The sequence below is a fragment of the Cynoglossus semilaevis genome, chromosome 8 (genome assembly GCF_000523025.1).
Source record: "Cynoglossus semilaevis isolate Cse_v1.0 chromosome 8, Cse_v1.0, whole genome shotgun sequence".
Lineage (NCBI taxonomy): Eukaryota > Metazoa > Chordata > Actinopteri > Pleuronectiformes > Cynoglossidae > Cynoglossus > Cynoglossus semilaevis.
The window spans coordinates 26,947,826-26,972,881 of NC_024314.1; the positions used below are offsets into that span (position 1 = coordinate 26,947,826).

At 39.2% G+C, this 25,056-nt stretch overlaps 1 protein-coding gene across 1 annotated transcript in view; it reads right to left on the reverse strand.

The window, feature by feature from the left end:
• Positions 1 to 25,056, reverse strand: part of LOC103382931 (copine-8) — a 57,631-nt gene that overhangs the window by 21,427 nt on the left and 11,148 nt on the right. The window contains exons 2-6 of the mRNA XM_008315912.3: positions 15,945 to 15,985; positions 14,332 to 14,378; positions 13,350 to 13,453; positions 11,409 to 11,448; positions 8,669 to 8,745 (exon numbers count right to left, since the gene is read on the reverse strand). Of these exons, the coding sequence (XP_008314134.1) occupies positions 8,669 to 8,745; positions 11,409 to 11,448; positions 13,350 to 13,453; positions 14,332 to 14,378; positions 15,945 to 15,985 (309 nt within the window). The remainder of the gene's footprint in view (positions 1 to 8,668; positions 8,746 to 11,408; positions 11,449 to 13,349; positions 13,454 to 14,331; positions 14,379 to 15,944; positions 15,986 to 25,056) is intronic.

Below are 25,056 nucleotides of genomic sequence, written 5' to 3' on the forward strand. Positions count from 1 at the left end.
GGGCCATCAAAACAAACAAGTAAAATGACAAGCGAGATCTTGTCGTGTGATAATTCCACCTCATCTGAAAACATGTTCCAACTCTGTGTAAATACTGAAGTAGAACAGCAGTGGCAGCAGAGAGCAAATGGAAACATGTTGAGAAACAAGGTGTTTGTTGTTTGTCCATTTATTTACATCACTAGGGCGTATTTGGATAGACTGAGGTCGGGGGGGGGGTTGGGGCTGTGGGGGCGAGGGGTAGGTGACGCACGGTTACTAGCACTGAATCTGAACAGAAGCTTTTTATAACAACCATGACCGACACAAACACACAACCACACACACACTCCTATTGGACAACAATTTCCAGGTCAGCCATGTTGGAAATCAAACATATATTTTTTGGATTCAGTTAAAGTCACTGAACCAACAGTTGTTGTACTGTGTAGTTCAAACACAAAAACCCAGAGCAAAGTAAGTGAAATTTCTCATATTTAATCAGATGATAGATCGTCGTTATTAACCAAACTCACTTAAGCCACAGTACAGCGGCTTCCAGACCTGTGGGGTTTGTGTCACTCATGTGAAGATGAGTATTTTTAAAACATCTAAAGAGGTGATAAAAAAAATATTCTACCAACATGGATAAACAGCTGAACACAGAAATATAATCCCCATGTCAGTTCCACGTCTCATTTATGTCTCTTAACACGTTACGTTCTTGCAGTCACGGAATGTCACGGCTTTTATTTCAGTGAAAATAACGTAAACGTAGGCGGACCCACATTTGCACACGGCTACAGCTGACCCTGGAAAATCTTCTTGTCAATTGCTCAAATCAATGCCAAGGAGTCGGCACGTCTCGAAAAAACCGAGACCAACTCTCATTCTGTCATTTTCTTATATGGAGAAAGTGTGTTTTAGCTTTAGTTTGATAATAGAAATGTAGTACTTCACCCAAAAGACGTGGGACATACAACCAAGTACTTGGAACTATATTACTAACGTCCAACATAAAAGTTCCATCTACTGCATGTTCTTCAGCTTCCCTTTTAACTCCGGAGGGAAATACTGCTCTTCAGCTCTGACATGCTCCACTACTTCCAGCCACGAGTCACTAACTTAGTCTGTCAGCTGTTCGCTGCCGGCTGACGAGTGCACACTTATCACAGCCTTTTCTTTTCCAGCAGCACCGTCTGGAAAGGAGGGCTAATGAAAACAGTGACTCTGACGGCAAAACCTGGAGCTAAAAAAGAAAACCACAGATATTGTGTTAGATCTGGTTGGTCTTGTTGGAACCGGGGACTATTTTCCTGCCTCTTTGTTTTGGGGAAATACTACTATACTGACATGTCTCTGAAAATTCTCAGTTGTGGACCCAGGTCATGGTCAAGGTTGAAGATTTCTCTTAGACAACTGGACGTGAATTTTTTTTTTAAGACGACGTTTCACCTCTCATCGCAACGACCCATCGGACTCCTAATGACTGGTTACACTTTCCCAGTTGACTCCGACGGCCCACCCAACAGGGTCGGAGCTGAAGTACAGCTTTATTCTTTGTCATTCCCAGAGTATATATCTGCTGTACTCCCCACCACCAGTTAGAACTGAAGAAGCCTCTTGGATGAGAGGTGAAAACAGAACTCTTCAACCTTTTTATACTGACATTTTTTTGGGAACTACTTCTTTCACTTTTTTCCAAAGTGATTCGGCCTCCTATATACATGTATATAGTGACACGTATCCACCCAGTATAACACCCAAAAAAGAAGTACGAAGTACGAGGAGGTATGAAAGCGTGAGAGGAAGAACAGCCTCAATCATCCGACTTGGCTTTGAAAGAACTTGTAATCTGAAAAAGAGGTCTGTCATCTGATGAGCTCCACTCAGAGAAAACCACCTGGCAGAAATAAGACTCAGACAGTCACTTATTAGACAGCCCAGAATTGGGGTCGAGATCCTCCGCATGAACGTAATCCAAGGCCACTCCACACTCCAGTGCCAGAATTAGGAGAAAATGCTGCTGAAATGGCAGCTCTATCGAAGTGAGAGATTCTGGAAACGAGGCCTCGCTTTGAGAAGAACAGCACTGAAGAAAATCAAGAAATGAAATATATCGCATCAGAATTCAGAGAAGTAATTTCTAGACATTCCAGGATGAACATTTTGGTTGTTTTTGAATTTTGCTTCAGAAATATTGCTAATACAGAATGTAGGGAAGAAAATACAGTAACACTAACAGTCCCGTTAGGGAAGAAAATACAGTAACACTAACAAAGTCCCACTCTTCTGCTGTGGTGCCGACATCGGATGATGAAACATTTACATGTTTACATGTGTAAATGTTCATGTCCTATCATTAAATATATATATATATATATTCCAACAGATGATGAGTAAATAGGGAAACATAAACATTTCATCATCTACTTATACTTCTGCATTATAGAAAAACATCTATTGACCGTTAGTCCACTCAAGATGAGCGATTCATATTCCAGTGAACATTCTCTGCTGCTACACCAGCAACACCACATTACAGACAGTAAAGTGGTTCCAAGAAATCAGAGCTGAAATGTAGTTCCATGTGAGAAACTCTCACTAAATCAATGTATGAGAGATTTGTGTTAAAGTAAAGAAATGTAACTGTAACTGTACGTTTGGTATGAATAGGAATTCAAGGAAATGAAAGTGAATTAGTCTCCCCGAATATGACAGAACTTGACCCCTGCCTTATACCCACAGACTTGTGTAAAATGTGTTGCGCAAAAATAACATTGGAAGCTAATATGCGATTTTAATTTTAACACTTTTTCTCCGTGACTTTCCTGTTAGTTTGCCTTTGCACTCAGTCTCATTATCGGCGCTAGAAAGTAAAGTGTGGTGAAGCGGAGGTGAAAGTTGAGCACATTCCACAGAATATTCATGATATTTCTTGATTGCACGACTCTCTGCCACCTGAGCAAGTTTAATTTCTCCTGTTCTAATTTTAACATTGGATTCATGTCTGCACATCCATGTTCCCTCACAGCTGGATACCAGAGTAAAAAATATATATATATATACTGTATATATTTTTCTTTTCTTTCGGTGCACATTGTAGACTTGTTAAAATCTCGTCCTGACAGCGTCTCATGTTCAGATGTTTGTCACGGTCTCTCCCTCAGTCACGTCAACTCACTACAATTACATACGAGATGTTTTAAAGACCCCACAGCAAATGCAGTTAGAGCGTGTGTCGCTATGACAACTATGCCAGACCCCTGCAGCGGGACATCAAATGGGATTCCTCTGCTCATTATTTTTGCCGATGCCTCGTTCCTAGTCTCTCCTCCTTTTTCTGACTTTATTTCTCTGCCTGACAGTCACATAAAAAAGTCACAAAAAAGGATAAATAACTGGAGCCATATTTGTGCCTTGCACACAAATATGAACAGTTAAAGATTCACCATGAACTAATTGTATGTCCTGGAGTCTTTCTCAAAAAGAGACACTCCTGTATGTTGTTTTCTTGGGTTTCTTCCTGCTTTCATAAAGCCAGGAAAAAAAATCAATAAATAAAATAGTCTTCTTTAGTCCACCTATGTCAAACATGAGGCCCGTGGGCAAAATCTGGGCCGCCTCATCACTGTAGGCGGCCCACAAGAGCTCAGCTTAGAATATGGGTGTCTTAAAAAAAGTGTAAAGTGCTTACTACATGAGTTAAATGCAGTGTTTGAATCCCATCCATGTGTATGGCGGTTAATTTACTATTCTAATTCTCTTTATTCCGATTTAGCTCTCTGTTTTTATTTCTTTTTTTTTTTTTTTGTATTTTATTGAATAAAAAGTAATTGCAGTCTGTTTAAATACAATATAATTTAGATTGTGAGTGAGTTTGACACCCCGGTGTTTTAGTGTAACAGTGATTAACATCGCACACATACATGGTTTGAAAAATTGACTATTAATTAGTAACTTTTTTAGTACCACATGTACAGTATAACTAGATGTTACACTGTATAAATGAATAGATTCTGCAAAATGTTCTTCTCCTGCTGTGAACCGCTGTGACCCGACTTGACACGATAACGCAAATACAATATGACTCTATCATGAATTATTACAACACTTTCCCCGAATCCTCATTCCTGAACCAACACACTGACTGGTCTTACTGCAGGCATATTATATCAAGAACCATTTTTCACGCTCGCAAAAGGTGAAAAATAATGTAACCCAGGCGGAAAAATTTTTGTTCCCCCGAGCACATTTTATTTCCTGTTTGGCATTTACCCTTTCTTGAAAAATGCAGAGCTGGTGAAAGTGAGATTAAAAAAAAAAAGTCAGAGATATCTCATCCGTACTGTTATTCTCAAGGAAACAGGTTTTCCTTACGTTTGCTTATCCACGCAGCGGAAAAGGCACTTTTAAAGATGTGAATTACTTCACATTTCAAGGCTCTTCAGCAATGTGTGTCAACGGCTGTTGGTGTGTGAGTGTGTGTGTGTGTCTCTGTGTGTGTGAATCCACTGTGAATCCACTAATCAAGACACATGGACTTGCAATCAGTGTCAGACATGAGACGATAATTAAGTCTGGGCCACTCCTGGGCTGCAACGCAGGCAAAAAACTGTAGTTCAGGTGCACACACAGAAACACAGATGTATATACAGTACACACACATACACACACGTTAGAGTCCATCGTGTACTTGGTCGTTCCCCAACGTACAGCCACAAACAAACCACTGACCTAAGATACGTCTCAACAGACTCAGAGTCGTCCACACCTCTCAGCTCCGGGTTGAGTGCATTTCTTTTTTTTCCCCCTAATTCTGACACACGCACTTGCAGTTATAATTGCAGTCTACACTACTTGGCTTCTGTGGTGGTGGTGGTGAGCTGACATTTCTCCCTGACCTCGTACCAACCAGAAATCATGTTTTGTTCATGAACACAAAAGAGCCACCGACAAAAACATAAGAGGCTCCAAAAGAGACACTGACGGGAAGAAGTGAGAGAGAGAGAGAGACTTAAAAGAGAGTATGAAAAAAAAAACAGGAGACATGTTAAAAGATAAATAGACCCAAATTGCCTTACTAAATATTCAAAAGACTTGAACATCGGCGGAAGGAGCTTGGGTGTGGGTAATCAAATGCAAATTTAAACACAGCGCAACATCTCAGGTGCTTTTCACTGATCCCAAGTGGCTCTGGTACAAATTAAATCACTGAGCGAGGCTCGGATCTTAAAGGCGGGTCTGAAGTTAAACCGCCGAGCACGGAGAGGACTTTGAAGGTGCGATGTTTACGAATTTCTGCAGAGTAGTTTTGTACACACTTTCCAGAGATTTGCTCTGGAAGTCACTAATGTAAAGTTTCAAGTTTATTTATACCTGTTATCAAGTAACAGGTTTTATCAACTAGGCAAAAGGTCCAGCTGACTGACAGGGTGGCCATCCAATCGTATGAGGCCCTGAGAGGAAATTAATACTCAAGTTACAGATTGCTTAGGACAGCAAAGGCATCACTGCCTTAGCCCAAAGCAAGAGAGACTTTTTTTTGAAAAAGTCAAATAAAAAGTCTGTAAACTCTGTAAAAACAGACATATCTGAGTTACATTGGTCAACGGGAAACAATATATTTATAAATAACACAAAAAAAACCTCCTTCATCTTGTTCTTTTGCATATTTATAAATAACACAAAAAAAACCTCCATCTTGTTCTTTTGCATTCACACACGCGCGCGCACACACACAAATGCCCACTGGAGTTTGAGTGAACAGTATAATTACCTGTAATTAGCACTCATTAAAATTGTTAAAGATCCCCCTGTCGTGTCAGGATGCAGGTGTGTGTCTGACAGGGTGCAAACACACACACACACACACACAATCAGACACAACCTCAGCAGGACAGTGGCAGCTGTAGCCTCGTGGGCTTTGTTTATACCTGTTGTTGACACTGTGGATTTGGGAACAGAATCATTGATGATTTTTAAACTGGTATTCACACATGGGGTTTTTTTTCTGGATGGTATAAAGGTATTTTTGGACGGTATGTGTACCTTTACGTCTACATACAGTAGACAGTATACAGTAGATCAACAGGATCAGCATTTACTTCCTGCTCCGTCATCTGGCTCATTTGTAATGTGAAAATACTTTTGGTAACAGATACTATGAAACCGATATTCTGCATATTCTTCATTCATACATTCTCTGTCAAATAAGTTTATCTGTGTAGTTTAATGACATTAAATTCACATCAAACTCACAGGGAGGTTGAGCCACAGAAAGTCACTAAGGCACTAAGATATTTCAGACAGAGGTGCTGCCCTCTGACTGCGTTTTCTTAAAAAGTCTGATTATATAGTGAGTACCTTTAAAATAAACCATTCTGTGTCGTGAGAATCCAATCCATTTATATTCCAGTCCAGTATCAAAGTATTACACTTAGGGTTAGGGTTAGTACAGCCGTCACTCACTGATCGCTGGCCGTATCTGTTGGACGCCGTCTGGTGTCTGCAGCTGAATGTGATAGTAACTATTGTGGAAATTATTTGAGCATGTGTGAGGATTAAGTATGTACTGTATGTACTGTAAGTACAATAACAATGTACCCAAAGATATCAACACATAAAGGAGGGCATCACACACACCCTTTACACAGGGGAGGAGCTTAATGTCTGTGGACACGAGGTGAGAATGGCTTCAAGCTTCGTCTCTGAAATGACTTGTTGTTCTGTGACACAATGTGTTTTTTTTTACAATTTGACTTGTTTGTAAACCACAAACATGATGTTAGTCGCTGAGTCAATACTCCACTGTGTGAGTGGTCCGTCCAGTTAAAGCCTGTTTGTACATGTTAACAACAGCAGGTCATATATCAGTTTTTTTTTTTCATTTTCGTACATATAAAACTGCAGAACACCAAATACATGTCTGTGTTTTGACAGGACTGACTACTGGATCGTCAGATATTTGTGTGGATAATGAGGTTGTACGTGGTGATCGATGATCCGCCACATCCGTCATTGATCAAAGTAATGACTTTTATGTAACGTGCTCTCATACACATCGGATTTGACAAATTATAGATGAAGGGAGGCGAGGGCTGGGCCGTATTTGTGCTCCTTGTTTTAATGGAGTTTGAATAATGACTCACTTGTGATTATGTGGAAAAAAACGTCTTCTTTTTTCTTCTTCTTTGTTCTTTGTGAATAATTGCGTGATAACAGAACCCGGACAACTCCAGATTTAATTTGACATGCAAATGTATGAAGTAAATGAAATAAAAATACTGCTAAATGCAGTATTTTTTATTTATTTCCTTCTTATCATAAAATAATAGAATTTTGTTTTATAATTTTTTAAGAACTACATTCTTTCATTCTTTAGCTAGGTTTGCGACTTACTCAGGTGTCACTTATATATTAAAATATATAATTTCACACTGTTATTTTAACAATGACAACCACTAGAGGGCACTGCTGCAACTTATGCTCCAGAGCGACTTAAATCTGTTTTCTTTTCTTCTTCATTTTGCTTTTTTTTTTGGCTTGTGCGACTTATACTCTTGAGTGACTTGTAGTCCAGAAAACATGGTACATGTGTCCATATTTGTGGACATAAATTGAGAGAAATGTATTTTAAGATTTATACATCGAAAACAGTTGGAGGTCTTCAAACGTACTGCACAGAATATAAAATACTGTATGTCATACATACAGTGACAAGCAGCAGCAGGTCTAGGGAATAAGCTGTTCCTTTGCATGTTTTTTTTTTAATGACAGCCGTCAGAGCTGCACCCTTGATCCTGCACCAGTCACTCCAATTACCAAGCAGCAGGTATTCGTTAGTGCATAAAGGCAGACACATCTAACAGCTTTCCGCCGACGTTTGTTCTGCTGCATTTTTATCAGCTGAACCTCAGATCACAGTTTTTTTTTGTTTGTTTTTGTTGTATGAATATACAGTACTTTAACACTGCCTCCTAACAAGTGTCTTTTTCATTAACGAGCTCACACCAAACGTATCAGAAGGATGGAGTCAAACTTTGCATAATTATAAAAGTAAGCTGCATAAACTAGTGAACGCAAACATGTAACAGATTAAGTGAGAAAAAAAACAGACACATCGACAATGGAGCATGTGTAAAAAAAAAAAGAAAAAGAAGTGTTTATCCAACTTACAACTAAGTGCGCCGACTCATGAATAAGTTATAAACTGTCGATGTTAAAGCTCTTCTTTATGCCTCTGCAACTGCTGACTATTGGACAAAATACATTTGTTTTAGTTTGCCTGCTTTTTCAAAAAAATAATGCAAATAATACTGGTTACATAATTTACCTAAATTCCACTGGGATCCCAATGAAATGACTGGAATGACAACTAGACATGGTCCAATAATACCACCATGTTATTTATACTGTGATGCCAACTAATGCATTAAGGGGAGACTCTAGTCCAGAGGACCTTGGGGTCGTGACCCCATGTGGACCAGAATTTTGTAATGTCAAAAAAGATGGGGAACCACTGATTTAAATGATAAAAAAATACCATAAACATCACCACTGTCTTAGCCCCAAGTCACATGGTGATCAACTCCCACACATCGTCTCTCTCCGTTGTCACTCCATGCATCCCGCCACAGAAGCGGTTGAAAACATTTGTTTAGATTATCAACTGAATTTACAAACTTACCCCAGTGCTTTTTCCAAACGACCGCCTAAAGAACCAACCACTTCTCCCAGGGTGCACTGAGCCTGGCCCAAGAAATCCTGCAGAAAATCAAGCAGCAGTTAAAAAAACACATCTTAAAAAAAATAAGACAGTCCACGAAACAAACACATATAAACTAAAAAAACGAAACTGACAAAAGCCAAAAGGGAAAAGGCTTTTGTCCTGCCTGAGACCCCCAGCACAGCAGACCCAATCTCTACTGAAAGATAATCCTCCCACCTGCCCCCGATCTGCCCCTCTGACACAATCGTAACAAATTAAACCCGACACACAAACACAAAATAAGAAGACGAAGAAATAAAAAAAAAACTTCTATGTGTAGGTGAGTAAATCAGTTAAAAATGACTGTTAGACTGGTGAATTTGGAGACAACAGCGAATAAATCTAAGCCATTACAGGAACGTGATCTCTTTTTTTTTTTTTTTTTACCAGGGGGCAGACAGTGGGGAACATTTTTCATTATTCTCCTCTGTCCCTAATGTCTGACTATTTCCCCTCCAAGCACTGCTACCGAAATGGGTTTTCTTTGCTCTGTTGATTAACCTCCTCCATTATCCAATCTCAATCTTCATCCATTCACACATTTTCATGGACGGACACATTAAATCATGTGACTTTATACTTTGTGTTTCGGCCCTAATGTGAGCTGAAATAACACTTTTGGGTGTTTTGGTTTTTTTTTTTTCTTTTTTACGGTGCTGATATTTGCCCCTTTTACTCTGATGTAGGGGCTATGCCACAAACTCACGTTATCTCCTAGCAACTGTGACTGTTGCCAGCGTGAGGTCCATTGGAACTTTGGCTGTGTGCAGCTAATGGCTAAATATATCACAGCATGGGTTAGAAAGGAGTTTCTGTGAAAGAGATACTGTAGATGTTTGAAAGTATGTCCATTTGGTTGGTATGTTATTTTGTTTTTGTTTTTGTTTTTACAGAAAAGCAGATGACACTGACTGCTGCTCTGCTGGAACAATGTCAGCTAAAATACTGAAAGGCCTTGAATTGTAAATGTGTGACTGGGAGCAGATAAGAGGACGAAACTCAGGCTGGTCACATGACAAAGAGCATTTGTTTGTTTACGTTTTTTTATTCACGTCTGTTCACACCAGGTCGGTCGGGTGGGACAAGTAATTCCGGTTTGAGGTTTCCAGCGTCAGTGGATTGACATTCCTGGTGTGAAAGAACATGGATGGGAATACTAATAATATTCCATCAATTGGATTTGTCACGAAGAAAAACAGGTGTGAAACACAAGTATTTGTCATATTTAGAAATGTTATTACAAATTTAAATAAAGTAATTCCTATTATTCAATTCAAACACACAGCAGTTACACCAATCTTTAATACATTCTAATTCTAATCATCTCTTCACATTTCCTCTTTTCCTTCGCTCTCACGCTCTTCATATTTTCCCTCCACATTTCACCATCGTTCACACCCACCTCCCGGTTGCCTGGAGATCCCAGGAGCTGGAGCTTAAACACCAACTAATGGATCGAGTCTTAGGCTCGTTCTCCTGAGACCTGAGCACCGAGGCTGCTTAGATAGTTGTGCTGCCTCCGAGCATACACGCCTGTCGCTTCTTGTTCGACATTATTGATTTCAAAGAAGTGAAGTAAGGAGGATGAAGGACGGCAGAGTGAGAGGAATGGAAAAAAAGTGGGAGATGGAGAAAGTGAGAGAACAGGTTAATGACAGAAAGAAATATGACGATGTCAGGCTGAGAGGAGGAGAGACGAAAGATGGACAAGAGAGAGACAACAGATCTAAACCAGGGCTGTGCAATTTAAGAATTACGGGGAAAAAAAAAAAAACTAAGAAATTCAGCTGGGCCATACATTTTTTTGGGCGGCTAATAATCCAGACATAAGATACTGAAAACCACTATTTTTCACATTTACAGAACACTGCAAATTTGGAAATTGGAGGAAAATATCCAAATATTTGTCAGCCGATGCAGTAACAAGTATATTGTCACCACTTAAAGAAACAAAAAAGTGATATCATAAAGAGGCTTTTGACCTATTGTCTGTTCTGCATTAGACATTTTGATCACATGCCAATTGTGATTCTATAAGTTTATGTCTGGTTTAGGTCAGGGAGGGATTTGATGTTTGTTTTGGAATCTAATCGTGGGCCAGATTGGACAGTTTACCTTGGCCAGATTCAGCCCGCGGGCCACCTGTTGATAACCCCTGACACCTTGCATAATTGTTTAAAAACTGAATAGTCTGTACGTCAACAACTGTGTGAAATAGCTCTGACTACAAATGTGTAAAACCTTTGGTGGGGCGTGAGCTGGATCTTCATTTTTAACTACATTTGCCAAAGCTCAGGAGGCAGGACAGCTACTGGATTTTGCCCACTATTAGGCCAAGCTATTACACTGTTGTCTGAAATTACTGCTGTTCTAATTACTGCTATCAACGTTACAGGGATGAAAAAAAAAACTCTGTTTATTTAATCTCTACATGGTTGAGAGGCCAATCCAGGAATGAGCTACTGTACAACAGGGTGATGATGATGACGATGATGAGGTTGGACGTAACAGTCAAATCACTGTTGTGTGGTTGAAATGAGCCAAATGGGAAATGTTTACAAAGAGAGCAATTACAGTAGAAAAAAATAAAAGCACATATGCCTCAGCGCACGGCCAAAACACACACACACACACGATGGCGTCAAGTTTTGGTACTCACGTGTTTTGACAGGTTGGCACTCTTGGAGTCCACATCGTACCTGCAGACAAAAGGCGAGGAGGAGAGCAGGAGTTTAGAGAGCAACGCAGGGTGACAGTGGCTCAGCTGGCGTCACAACAGAAATAACAGACAGGGAACATCAGTAATGGGGCCAAGCAGCTTGTTAGAGACACTCGCACCACAGGCTGGTTCACTTCCTAACGTCGCTGGTTCACCGGCGGCGTGCTCCATTAAACTGAAACCTAACGCAGGAATTGGCGATCACACAGTGTTGAGGGCGCACGATAAACAGAAGGAGCGGAACATGTGGTGTTGAGTTAATGGTAGGGCTGTTTAAACTGTTTAAAATTTGGGATCGGATTCATCACAAGGGTAGCTGTGGATTAGTCATGATTAATCGTGATTAAGTATGGTTAATTCACATTCCTCATAAAAAAAAACAACAACTTTTTCTGTTTTGTTTTCTGTATCTCTGGAACAGACAAATACTAGCAGGTAGATGTACAGTATGAGTCTGTGTTTTTGATACTAATATCAGATAACAATGAACCATGTTTTTTTTATTTTACTTTATTTTGGACCACGATCGAATCAATACATTTAGGCTTAACTTGCATGAGAAACTAAAGGACAATATTTTAATTTTTTTGTGTTTTTCAACAGTCTTTTTTAAATAAATATTTTAATTTTTTTGTGTTTTTCAAGTCTTTTTAAATGGTATACTGCATATATAGTATTGTAAATAATAATAATAACAATATTACACCTCAAGCCATTATATTCAGACTTTTTGGCTCTAAACCCATGATCCAGTTAATTATGGCCTAGCTAGCACACTCCTAACCATTATTTTGGGTGTAGATTCCAAGCTGTTAAACATCCACTTGGGTCAGATTGACTTTAATTTAAGGTTAAGTTGAACAAATTATTTTCTGACAAAATACTGCAGCGTTTGTGCTACTGTGGTTTCACAGGATCTACTGTAGTTCCCCGGAGAATCGTGTCTTTACTCTGCTTACCGCCACATTCCACAGCAGCTGTACACTCAAGGTGAGTATGTACTCCATACACATTCATCGAAGTGCGGTGTAGCTGATGCTAATGCATTCACACACGTGACTTTTTCAGTGGAACTAACCCTGAATGAAGTGTCGGTAACAAACAGAGCAACAAAAAGCCAGCGGGCGGTTTTGTTCCTATTAGCGGCTCAGTTTGATTCAGAAACTCCACTTCAAAGACAGCAAGTATAATGAAGGCGCTCATCCAAATACATTATTTAGCTGCTTTAAAAGTAAGTGAGGGCACAGACTCAGAAGTGGCTGGCCTTCTTGTGATTTTTTAATGAGGAAGACTTGATGAGGATGTAACACAAATGCCCTCATATCTCCTGGATACAGAAATGTTTCAACATGGATCACACCACGTGTACTTATACTTTAGAACATTAACAGGACAAAATCTGTAAACAATGACAAATTAAAAAGGTTCAAATGTTTTTTTTAAATGGTTTCCAATGGCCACCACCGCATGCCAACAAACAAACAACATGGTCGCCAGGGCTTCACACTCGACTGCGACAGGTCCGTCCACGTGAGCTTGTCACACTTTGCACCTTCACAGTGATATGACGTTACGGTGATATGGTGTGACAGAGCAACCCGCTGAGGAAACACAAACATTCAAACCTGCATGCACACATTCAGGAGCAGAACGTGGAGAGACCACGACAGCCTCGCCGCTGATCAGCTCACGCATGACTTTTTTTCTAATGGACTAATTGACAAACCTGTCAGACACACTGACGACTTCTTCACGGAGTTTAATTATTGATATTAATATATACAGACTGTACATATATATACCACAGCATTCACTCACTTACCTACTATTACAGAACATCCTCGTAATTTAGGTCATAGTTGTGGCAAAGAAATTACTTACAGGTCGAAGCGTAGGTTCTGCCGTTCCTCAAAGAAGTAGTCCAAGATAAATTTTCGAACGAAATCTGGATTTAGTGTGTTGTCAATCACTTCTGTTCTGCCAAACTAGATAAAGAAAAAATATGGAAAAATGTTATCATACATTTCATCTTGTCTACCTTTGGTCCATATAAATCAAACTAGCGTACAGTCCTATATTTCTATATTTGTCTATATTTGAATCCAACTTCAATATGTATATATTTTAATTATGAGGGTCAAAGGGTATTTTTCAATAAAAACAAAAACAAGCTAAACTGATCAATAACTGCTTTCACCCTCCGGTGACACGTGCAGCTCTGTAGTGTATAAATGCAGAGCTGATAGTCAATGGAGGTCAGGTGGATCCCGGCGTGGCATTTAAACGCCGCATGTTAATGATGCACCACAATGAGGCGGTGTTCATAACTGTGAATAACAGGGAGTGATTATAGCCACTAGATTTGGCCCCTCATTCAAATTCACCACTATTTCTTTTTTGTGAAAAAACATGTGGCTGTGTTGAGAGAATCGTGCGAGCTCAGACAGAAGTGACGATCGTAGCTACAGCAGGGAGTTCTGGATCCTTCCACCTCCCTTGACCCTCGTCCCTCCAGACTGAATTATATGGGAGAGTAATTACTGAAGAGACACCGCTATGAAAAACGATACGGTACCGTATGTTAATTCCTTTCACCAGTGGATGTGACAGCAGATGGAAACGTCACAGCCAGATGTTTAATATGTTTGTTTACAGTTTACAGTCAGTCTTAACCAAAACTGCAAAATTTGCGGCGGTTTAAATCATACATTAAGGTGTAATTTGCTTCTTTCCCCACATTTTTACATTTACAACCTGAACATGTCCAATAGTCTAAATGTCTCTTTATTCCACCAAAAATATAAAATTTATAAATAAAAAGAAGAATGTGGCAAAAACCGTGGTCTGCGAACAACACACTGACCTCTCTCCACTCCTTGTTGCCCATGCCCTGCGTGTAGAGGACGCAAACTGTGGAGAAGACACAGACATATGGAATGAAAAGTTTTTGCGGGAAAGAGAGAAAAAAAAAACCACAGACATATGGAATGAAAAGTTTTTGCAGGAAAGAGAGAAAAAAAAACATAATAGGTCCATTATATAAAAAAGAAAAATACAATGTGGCACTAATTAGTAAATTAGAAACAGGCAATAAGCATCAAAGGATCTAAATTTCACCAGTGACGCTGCAACGCTGTAGTTTTTACGACTTGTTTCTTCCAAATGGCAGGAGACGTCGTTTTGAGGCTTTTATCCAATTTCCCACAACAACACCATTATTTTTGATGTTATTTTCAGATAAGTGAGAGAGGGACGTATAAACAGACATTAACACGTTGCACGCTTTTATTTTTAGAACGCAGAAAGTAATATAATGAACAGATCGCTTTTTTTTTCTCCACATGCACCAGGCAGATTTCCTGTCCTTTTGGAGCCACGGTCCTCTGTGATGTTACCCCTCTTTTATCTTGTTGAGCCCTCCTTGTCGTGGGGCCATTTTATATCAGTAGAAAGAAGTAGCCCCGCTCAGCATAATCACAGGTGCCGCTCGGCATAAGAGCAACGCTAAATGTACGGCCATCTCTCTCTCTCTCTCTCTCTCTCTCTCTTCTCCAGATCACCGCCGCCCTCGTCTCTGTGCTCATCACTGTCATCCTTAATGTGCTGACACACATCTTCACCAAAGGCACTGACTGTGTGTGAGTGACTGAGTCAGTCAGTCCATATATAGCAGCAAAAGTTCTCCTCCCACATGCGCCTCTTATTATTAAACACACCTACGCACAATAACATCAAGCATCATCCCAAAAATATCACATACAACGTTTTTGAATATGAGATTAAATTCAGACATTGAATACTGTTTGTCACATCTGACGTTAGAACTGAAAAGTAAATGCATTGTAAAGCACTAGGGGTGTGTAAGAATCTGGCGATACGTTATGACGATACAATACAGGGGCCACAGTACGATATATTGCAATATATTGCAATACGTATATTGCAATATATTGCGATACGATAAACACAACAATATATTGAGGTTTTTTTAAAAAAAAAACAATTTCATTGTAGTCCCAGTGTGATCCTAGTCTCAGACTCTGTTCCATCTGAACATCAGGTTACTAACACTGGAACAGAGGGATCTACATTTGGAATCACTAGAGAAGAAAGAAAAGAAAAATAAAATGAACCAACGCTATAAATATTTGACTGAGAATTGTTAATAAAAAAAAAGATAAAGTGCTGGAAAATATTTATTTCATGAAATAGCTCCATTTATCAATATTTTCTTGAAGCTTTATGTAGTGGTTGATTTTGTATTTTCTCATTCATTATTGATGTAGTGGTTGATTTTGTATTTTCTCAATCATTATTGAACTTTTACACTATTGTTTTTTTTTTTTTTTTGCTTCAAGCCACATCTCCTAGATCCTTTTCAGAGAAATATTATTAGATACCATGTCGCTGTGCTTTCCCAATTAAGGATAAGAAAACTGTCACAAACACAAAGTGGTTCACTGTGCGCCGTCTTACTTGGGTCGGACTTGGAGAAGGTGTCCCTGTCCAGGAGGTTTCTGTGGAGACACAAGAGGGGGAAAATAATGAGAAACACGGTTCACTCGACGACAGAGAGAGAAAATTATTCGTCTCCCAAATGAATCTTAAGATGAATATTAGATAAGTATTCATAGAGTCCACTGGTGTCTGGTGTACAGAGTGAGATTTAAGTGGTTGCGATCTCTCTGGTGCTTCTAGGTCTGTTTCCACCAACACCTTTAGAATCCTCAAAACCATCACATACAAACATAAACAGACACCCGTTGTCTGCTCCTCATTAAAGTCTTCAATGAGACGTCTAGAAAAAGAACCAAAAATTTATTGCAAGGCTATAAATGCAATATTGATTCTGGCGGAACCAAGTTAAAAAGAGAAATGTTATGTCTATCAAACGCACCAATTTTACCTTAAATTACATTTTTTAAATGGTCATTATCACCTTGGTTAGAGAAAGGGTGGAGGGCAGGAGAAAATTACTTTGGCTGATATGAAAGTGTCCCAGAACATGTCATTAGCTCTGTCTTTAAAAAAAAAAAAAATCATGTGGATGTGATGGGTGAGCGGAGAAGAGAGGGAGGAGTGGGAGGGTCATAATTTGTCAATGAGGTTAAAACTGTGTGACTGTGATAAGAATGTTGAATCTACCCTCCAGTCCGTTGTCTCTGATAAATCTAATAATCCTGAGGCTGTGGGTAAAGCCGTCACATATCCATTCAATCCACAGGACTTAGGAGAGTTTGAAAAGGCTACCGGAGAAATCCATGAGGGCAATCTGGGAAAAGCTTTCTCTCTCTCTCTCTCTCTCGCTTTGTCTCTTTGTAAACTCATCAATAATACGGTACGATGCCCTTCATTTCGTCTCACAGTAATAACATTATGACTACCTGCAACCTTCTTCACTTGGTAAAAAAAAAAAGAGAATAAATACAGTCTGAATACCTGAGACATTATAATCTGTTACTGGTATTTTTTTTTTTTTGTTATAATCCAGAGCCAAAAGCAAGATGCAGAGGAAGGTTTCAATTTTCTTCCGAATACATTTAAAATGTAATTGTTATTGACGAGAAAACAATAATTGTAGAACTGTCAAAAAAAGTCAATTATTTTTACCAATTGCCTACAATCACGCAATAAATATTCAGGGCAAAATTATTATATTTAAGAAAAGTCAACGGACAAAAAGGAAATCAATGCAGAGGTTCTGTGGTCAAATCACTGACTTAGAACTTTAATGTTTCAAAATGACTGGACAAAAAGGAAATCAATGCAGAGGTTAGGGTTCTGTGGTCAAATCACTGACTTTAATGTTTCAAAATGACCAGTTATGTGAATAAAACCTGCACCGAAGAAGAACACTTAAAGTTTGGAATATGCTTTCAACTGATCGAAATTGGTAAAATATATCGTACCGGAAAGTCCCACTTGACCAATCCTCTTTGCATGAGCGACGTCCTCACAATAATACTCTACTGACAAATCTGAAAACTCTACATGAAAGGACGGGAGCACAGATACCGTACTGTATACAGTACATAACAAACAGGCCTGTGGTGATTTGTCTGAATGGAGGCGAGGATTAATTTTGTTCCACTTCAAGGTAAAGCTCCAGGTGGAGACGGGAGTCGAAAAAACACATCCTTCCTCTTTGAGAGAGAATTTCAGAACTGGCACGGAGTCGCTGCTGTTCAAAGCACATCACACATGCTGGCACTCCAAATGGGCTCCTGGGCTTCCCTGTGCACGTTGTTTGTGTGCGTGTGTGTGTGTGTATCCGTGTGTGTGTGTGTGTAACTGAAAAAAGGTTTTCAGGATTTCCACTTGAGCGGCTAATGTGAATGACTCACGGCTCTCTCTTGTTTTCTGTCACTTTTTTTTCTCATCCAGAGGCAGTAGCTGAAAGCTAAACACTGCCACAGACGTCATGGAGAGTCTGCCTCGAGAAAGGTACCAGACTAAAACAGACCACAGAGTATTTTTTTTTTTTTTTAGCTTTGAAAGAATGCAACAAATATCCATTTAACCACGGCTTTGGACAAAGACCAAGAGATCAGGTGATCAGCTACATGAAGATCAATAAAATGTTTTGGTGGTTAAACGTCACATTAGTGAAAATGTTGATTTATTTTTATTTAGTTCTGATGACAGAAACCTTGTCTGTCAAACCAGGTCTCATGGATCTCATTTACTGTTTTTTTTCCCATTCATTCTATCTCATTGATGCACTCTACGTTGCAGCTTCTGCGTTGCGTATTTCAACCTAATTGGATAGTTGCTGATAGTTGTGCTCTTCACTGTGCTAACAGGCCTAGCTGGAGCCCACTCCACATAATGAAACATAAAACCCAAAGTCCCACATTCAACACCATCTGGGTTAATTACACTTGAGAAAAAAAAAACCTACATTTTTAAAATGCCATTATTTAGAATGATTCATAAAACACACACACTCACACACTCACACACATAGAGCTACAGTGACAATACAATGTAAATGCTGAAGAGCACTTTATGCATTCACTTAAGATGCTTTTAAGGCAATTAGGGCAAATAGTAGAGCCAAGAACAATGCTCCTCTTGATGATTACAAATCCTGGAAATCTTCCACACCACTGTACGTGTACATCAGCAGTATTTCCTGGAACAATGCGAAGGTTATTTCCTAAATGCATTCACTTGTTGGTAAATCACTGGCACAGAAAAATACTTTTACCTTGAATCATGTTAAACACAAAAGTTTCTATATTTCTACCACTATATTAACAAAAAACATCAGGTCAAAATAAATGTGTCAACGGTGAGAGTTATTTGAGGGTGTAGAGAAAAAAAATGTATTTGTCAATTTTAGGAATCTTGATTAATCATGATTAATCCAGAATTCCAGTGAGAAAAATCACAATAAAAATAATTTTAAAAAAATTGACAACCCTAAATAATATGTACACACTGAGACTAACAGCAGAGTGGTTGGAAACTAGAAAAACTCACTTCCAAAAAGCAAGTGCTCCTTTATTAGGAAATATATTAACTTTTCTATATATTAACTTAACATTTCTACAATATGTGGCTCCTTTATTAGGAAATATATTAACTTGACATTTCTACAATAAGTAGAATCCCACTGCCAGCTTTATGCATCAATGCCACATTTGGCATTTCCGCACTGAGGGTTTGTAAAATCTGAATACTGTATAAGGTGCACCTTTACATCCATGATAAATAGTTTGATAAAGAAACCCAAAAAAAAAACACTCTGGTCACTTAAAAAGGTCAACGTCTTTACATGACATCACTGCAAATGCATCATAATAATCATCATTTGACATCCCTTTATGTCATGTGCCTTTGATAGCTTGGAAGAGCTAATCACCACTAGCCAAGCGGGCCTTACCTAATGGGAACTCGTGCAAATACAAAATAAATAGGAAAACAATTGTCCAGTGGTCACAGCCTTCAGTAGCTTTGGTACAAAGACAGCAGAACAGATTTGCCAAACACATTCCGTAAACAGCGATGGAAACTCGGGAACAGTCTGTGGTTGAAATTCAAGATCAGTCCCTGCAGGAGACTGAGGCGGAGACAGGTGAGTCTCAGCTCGCTTCTACTTTGTTTGTCGACTGTAAAACTGAGTCAATCGGAGAACAAGCAGGGACAGAAATGGAAAAAGAGTCCGTGCTTGAAATTCAAGAACAGTCTGTGCCGAGGACAGAGGCAGACGCAGCTGAAACACAGCTATCGTTGTCTATGTCAAAAGATATTTTAACTTCAATTGTGACAAACAGTGCGAAGGCTGGTATGGAAAAGGGGGAATTTACTGTTGAATTTCAACCTCAGTATTCACTGGAGACAGAAACGGAGACAGCTACGTCTCCACCTCGAACTGCTCTTTCCACTGACGTTTCAAACGAGACAAACGAAGAACAAGATGCAACACAAATAAAGCAAGAGTCTACAGATGAATTAATAACATCGTCTCCACGGAGGACGGAGACAGCTGAATCACAGTTTCCTTATTCTCTGTCAACAAATATTTCTGCTAAAGATATAAAAACGGAACATTGTGAAGATGAAGCCAACGCACAAACTGCAGAAACATTTTACATCTACCAAAACCCCAACGACTGCAGCTACCAATACCCAGCTGAGTATTCCTATCAATATCCATTTAGTAATGCCCACCAGAACCCAACTGATTACACATACCAGTGCCCTGGTGGATCTTTCTACAGAGGCCCAGCTTTCAATGTTTACAGCACAAGAGCCTACAGTAACTACCGAGGCCCTGCTTACAGCGCCTACAGAGAACCTTTCTATGAAAACTACCGAGGTCCTCCTATCTATAACCACTACCAAACTCCTGCCTATGATCATTATAGCGGACAAGCCTACAATCGTTACAGAGGTTCGTCCTACAATTACTACAGAGATCCTGCGGCCTACAGTAACTTCCGAGGTCCAGTGTACAATAATTACAGAGGTCATGCCTACAGAGATCCAGCGTACAGTAACTACAGAACTCCCATGTACAATAACCACAGCGGTGTAGTCTACAACTCCTTCAAAGGTAAAGGCTACAACAGCTACAGAGGTCAGTCATACAGTAACTACAGAGGTAAAGCCTATAATAATTACAGAGGTCCGGGCCACAATAACTACAGGACTCCATCCTACAATACCTACAGAGGTCCTTCTTTCAGTAACTATAGAGAACCAGTGTACAATAACTACCAGCCTAGGTCTACCATGGCTACCTACAGAGGTGCAACCGACTACGCCTATCAGTACCCTTATGGCAATGCCTACCAAAATCCAGCTGACTTTGCCCACCGAATTCCAGCTGGCTCAACCTACAGAGGCTTCACCTCCGTAAGCATTGCCTACAATAACTACAGAGGCAATGCCTGCAATAATTACAGAGAAAGAATGCAGAGAAGGGCTGTAATGCCAAATTATGGACACCAGCCACCCATGAACATGACCATCAGCCAACCAAACAGAGCTCTGTCTAACAGCTATATACCAAGGACTACGGTAACCGCTTTCCAAGGCTCAGATGACTATGCCTACCAATACCTTGCCGACTGTGCCTATCAGTGCCTATCAATACCCTTCTGGCAATGCCTACCGAAACACAGCTGGCCTGCAATAACTGCAGAGGGACGCCGACCTGCGACACATACTTATCAAGGGCTACAGTAATGACCTTGAGGGTTGACTTTGACTACCAGTACACACCTGACGCGTGCTTGTCAGTACCAGATTGACACCAAAACATACGTAGCTTACAACGACAACCAAAGCTCATCAACACCTCGTCACATGGACCCTTGGATGATAGTTCCTCGGAAGCTTCAGTATGTCTGTTAGTTAGTGGTGAAACAGAAGTAGAAACATCTCTGTTGCCATCACATGGTGCTTTATTTTACATTTAGAAAAAAATAATCTGTTAGAGAACACTACCACCACTGGCTGCATATCTTAGAGAAACCAACAAAAGACATACTAACAAAACAGAAAAGGTATCACACTGATGTTGTAAAAAAAAAAGAAAGGCTGTGACTGACACATGCCTGCTGTGCATGTCAAGCAAGAGCTGTGTCCTCAAAGTTCATTTCGAGGTTGGACGGCTTAAATAAAGACTTTAGCCACCAGCTACCGGCAATGAGTAAATTTTCAAGTGGTCTTTCAGCAAACAAAAACAGCCACCCAGATATGTATTTATATATACATATAAGTTGCACAACCTGGGTTGCTTATTTTAAACTGTTAGGCAAAAGCATAGAGAACTCACATGGAGTCCTCTTCAGAAAGACCTGGACAGACTAAGACTTCAGGGACAGAAGACAAGGTTCTAGGCGGAATAATGATTCAATGTTCGTAGTTTCAATTTGGCTAATCTGTAAAATAACCGTAAACAACTGTAGCAGGAGATATTAACTAAAAAATAATGTATATATAAGTTTTCAGAAATGATTGCCTTAATTTTTTTATTTCTTTTTTTATTTACATTTAGCTGAAATAAATAAAATGTTTACAAAAAAGAATGTAAAAGATTGACGTAAATAGATTAAATAGAGCAAGAATTTATAAATAATCATTTGACAAAACTAAAATATTAAATATCAATCATATTTTTTAATATCAATGTATAAAATAAGCTGTATAACATATCAATGCAATCCATATTTCTTAAGTATTTATGTAGTTCTATCCAGAGCAGACTGAGAAGCTTTACTTTAAATATACCTGTGTTATGGTAGCAAAAGGTTTGCATTCACTGTAGGTTATTGTTTTTATATAGATATATATGAGTTCTGACTGCTACAGTAAAACACACTGTGATGTTAGTGATTATTAGGACTGACACTGCTGCTCCAGTCGAAGTAGCACATAAAAACAGATATAGCTCTGTTTTAATCTTTGGGGTTGATGAATGGTTGTCTTCAGTTTTAGGTAGAATGGTCTATACTGTACATTTAATGTTTGTTTTTTTACTCGTCAATGCATAAAGTGTCACTTTACAAGAAAAGTGAGAAACCCATACTGTAAGGAGTTCTTTGTTCTTAATTTTTGGTTTTAATCAACACGTGTAGTTCTTATTTCTTTATCTCACAATGTGCTATGTCTCACATTTTCTTTACTCACACACAATATGCAGCATGAGGTGCATATACTGTATATGACTGTGTATGTACGTAAGCCTTGTTTCTCTTACAACCCCTGAAATGAACAAATTTTAAATAAATACAAAAACTTAAAATCTGACCTACTGCATTTGTCAACCAAAAAAAAAGTAGACAGAGCATCACCGCAAAACAACCCAAGGCAACATTAGAACTAGTTTTAGTTTTTGTTCAGCTGAATCTTCACTGTGTCCTGTAAGATTTACTGTAAATGAAATTTTTTATGAATTATTTATTTTAGAGAAATATTAATGATCGTTTGTCATCATTTGAAGTCAGAGTAAGATGCTGCAATTATTTACTCGGAGACTGTATTTACATAATCGTGCGGCAAACGCAATGTTTTATACTGTAATCCCTACAGTGACTACAGTAGGTGACATTGTTCTTGCACTGTCCTCAACTGCATGCACAGAAATCTAATGGAGTACCGTATATAACGTAAACATGGCGTACTATACATACCAGGGCGAGAGAGTGAAAGAGTAGTTACAGGAAAAGAGAAACAAAAGGAGGAAGAAACTGCCCTTGATAGTGTGACTTAATATTTGTGCTGTCCGTACATAGATACAAATATCGCCACGTCATCAGGGTATAGTACAAAAATGCTGATCTTAGACTGTGGGGTTGTTACAATACTGAAATTTAAGTACTTGATACCGATACCCGAATTTCCACAAAAATTTTCCAAGAATAGACACGGCTCGCCAAGAGAAATGTTAAATACTGTCTGGTGACGGTACCCAAGTGTTGGCATCAACTCGGTACTGAAGTATCGATTCTTGTGACAACCCTACTCGCGTGTGTACATCTGTAAAGTCCCATGGCATTAAGGCCGTGCCTCTGAGTCATCATCTGTGACAGTTGTCAATCAGAGCTACGTGAGGTGAAATTCCACTCCAGTTGGCCTGGGGACACTCAGGCAGAATAAATTGGGATTTCGAAAAGTTTTAGTTTACCAAAAGACAGAGAGCAGACAGAGGAGGTCGATGACCAGACAGACAGGAGTCTAATTATGTGAAATTTGGTGTGAGGTCAAAGGCTGTCTCGCTTTCTGACCTGCACGGACTGAAAACACATCGATGCGTAAACAAGAAGAACCAAACAGATATAGCACCAGAAAGACTGTAACCAAGGCAACTAAAGACAGACAACCGAGGTCAACAGACGCCCATGAAAGACAGCTGCTACAGTATGTGTACTCCTATTGTTTTTGTGGTCTGATCAACAACACTAAAATCAGCGTTCTTTTTCTCTAAGCTGGCTTCGTGTCATCATTTGTCCTATCTTTTTTCTCCTCTTAAAAAATAACGAGACCTTGCGCCATGCTTCTCAGACTGGCTCTAGAGGTCGTATCTTGACTGAAAAAATAAATTGGGTATTTAACTCACTGGAGAGAAATAAAGGTAAAAAGAAGTTAGAAGAGACTATGTGAAGGAAAGAAATGTGTGAGAAGATTGTGGAGAAGACTGAGGAAAAGTTGTAAGACACAGTATGGGTGTGGAGTAAATGGACAGCACACTGAGCCAGAGAAGCAGGCAGTCTAATTATCAGCTCCAAAACTTTGAGAAAGCAGCAAAGTTGAACTTTGTATGTGTCTGCCCGTGTACATGTGTGTTCGAGTGTGTGTGAGGATAAGATTTTTCTTTTTTTTTTACAGACAAAAGGAATGAAAACTATGAAAAGTAATTATGTTTTGTAGCAACATATCTCTCTGGCAACATAACACCAGTGGTAACACTGCTGCTGAAATAACTGACCTTCAAGGGTTAGGGTTTACTGCTGCTGAAATAACTGACCTTCAAGGAAAGGTCAGTTATTTCATGTTCTTTCTTAAATCATCATGAATTAAAATGTTGCAGTTGTTTAAAAAAACATTGTATTTTGTTGCCTTTTCATCCTGTTTTGTCAAAAAGTATGTATTTTTCATTGTGAATTACCATTTTAAACTCTCACTTGAATATATTGTCCATATCACAACTAGCCACATTGAACTTGTTAGTAATGCATTTGACTTTTTCTACCAGTATGCGTTAAGACATGCTAATTGAAGGGTTAAAGATATGTGTGATTTCAGTAACTGCAGGATGCCTAAAGCCATCAAATTACCCAGTATTTCCAGAGTATGAACATAAATGTATGCAAATTTAAGCAGCTGCCCTGGCAGGGTTATCATTTTATAACCCCATGAATTTTTAAATAGATGCCATTCAATAGAATCTCTAACTGGGAGACAGTTAACTAACTTGAAGAGAAGCAGTAATAACATTCATGGCCATCAGAAACTGCTGGTAATATGCTAAAGCGTTGGTAATAACCCAATTACCTCATGGCATAGCATTAGTTACCTTATAACTATTGGCTGCTCCTTCAGCTACTTCACATCAGGGACTATTCATGTTGATGCC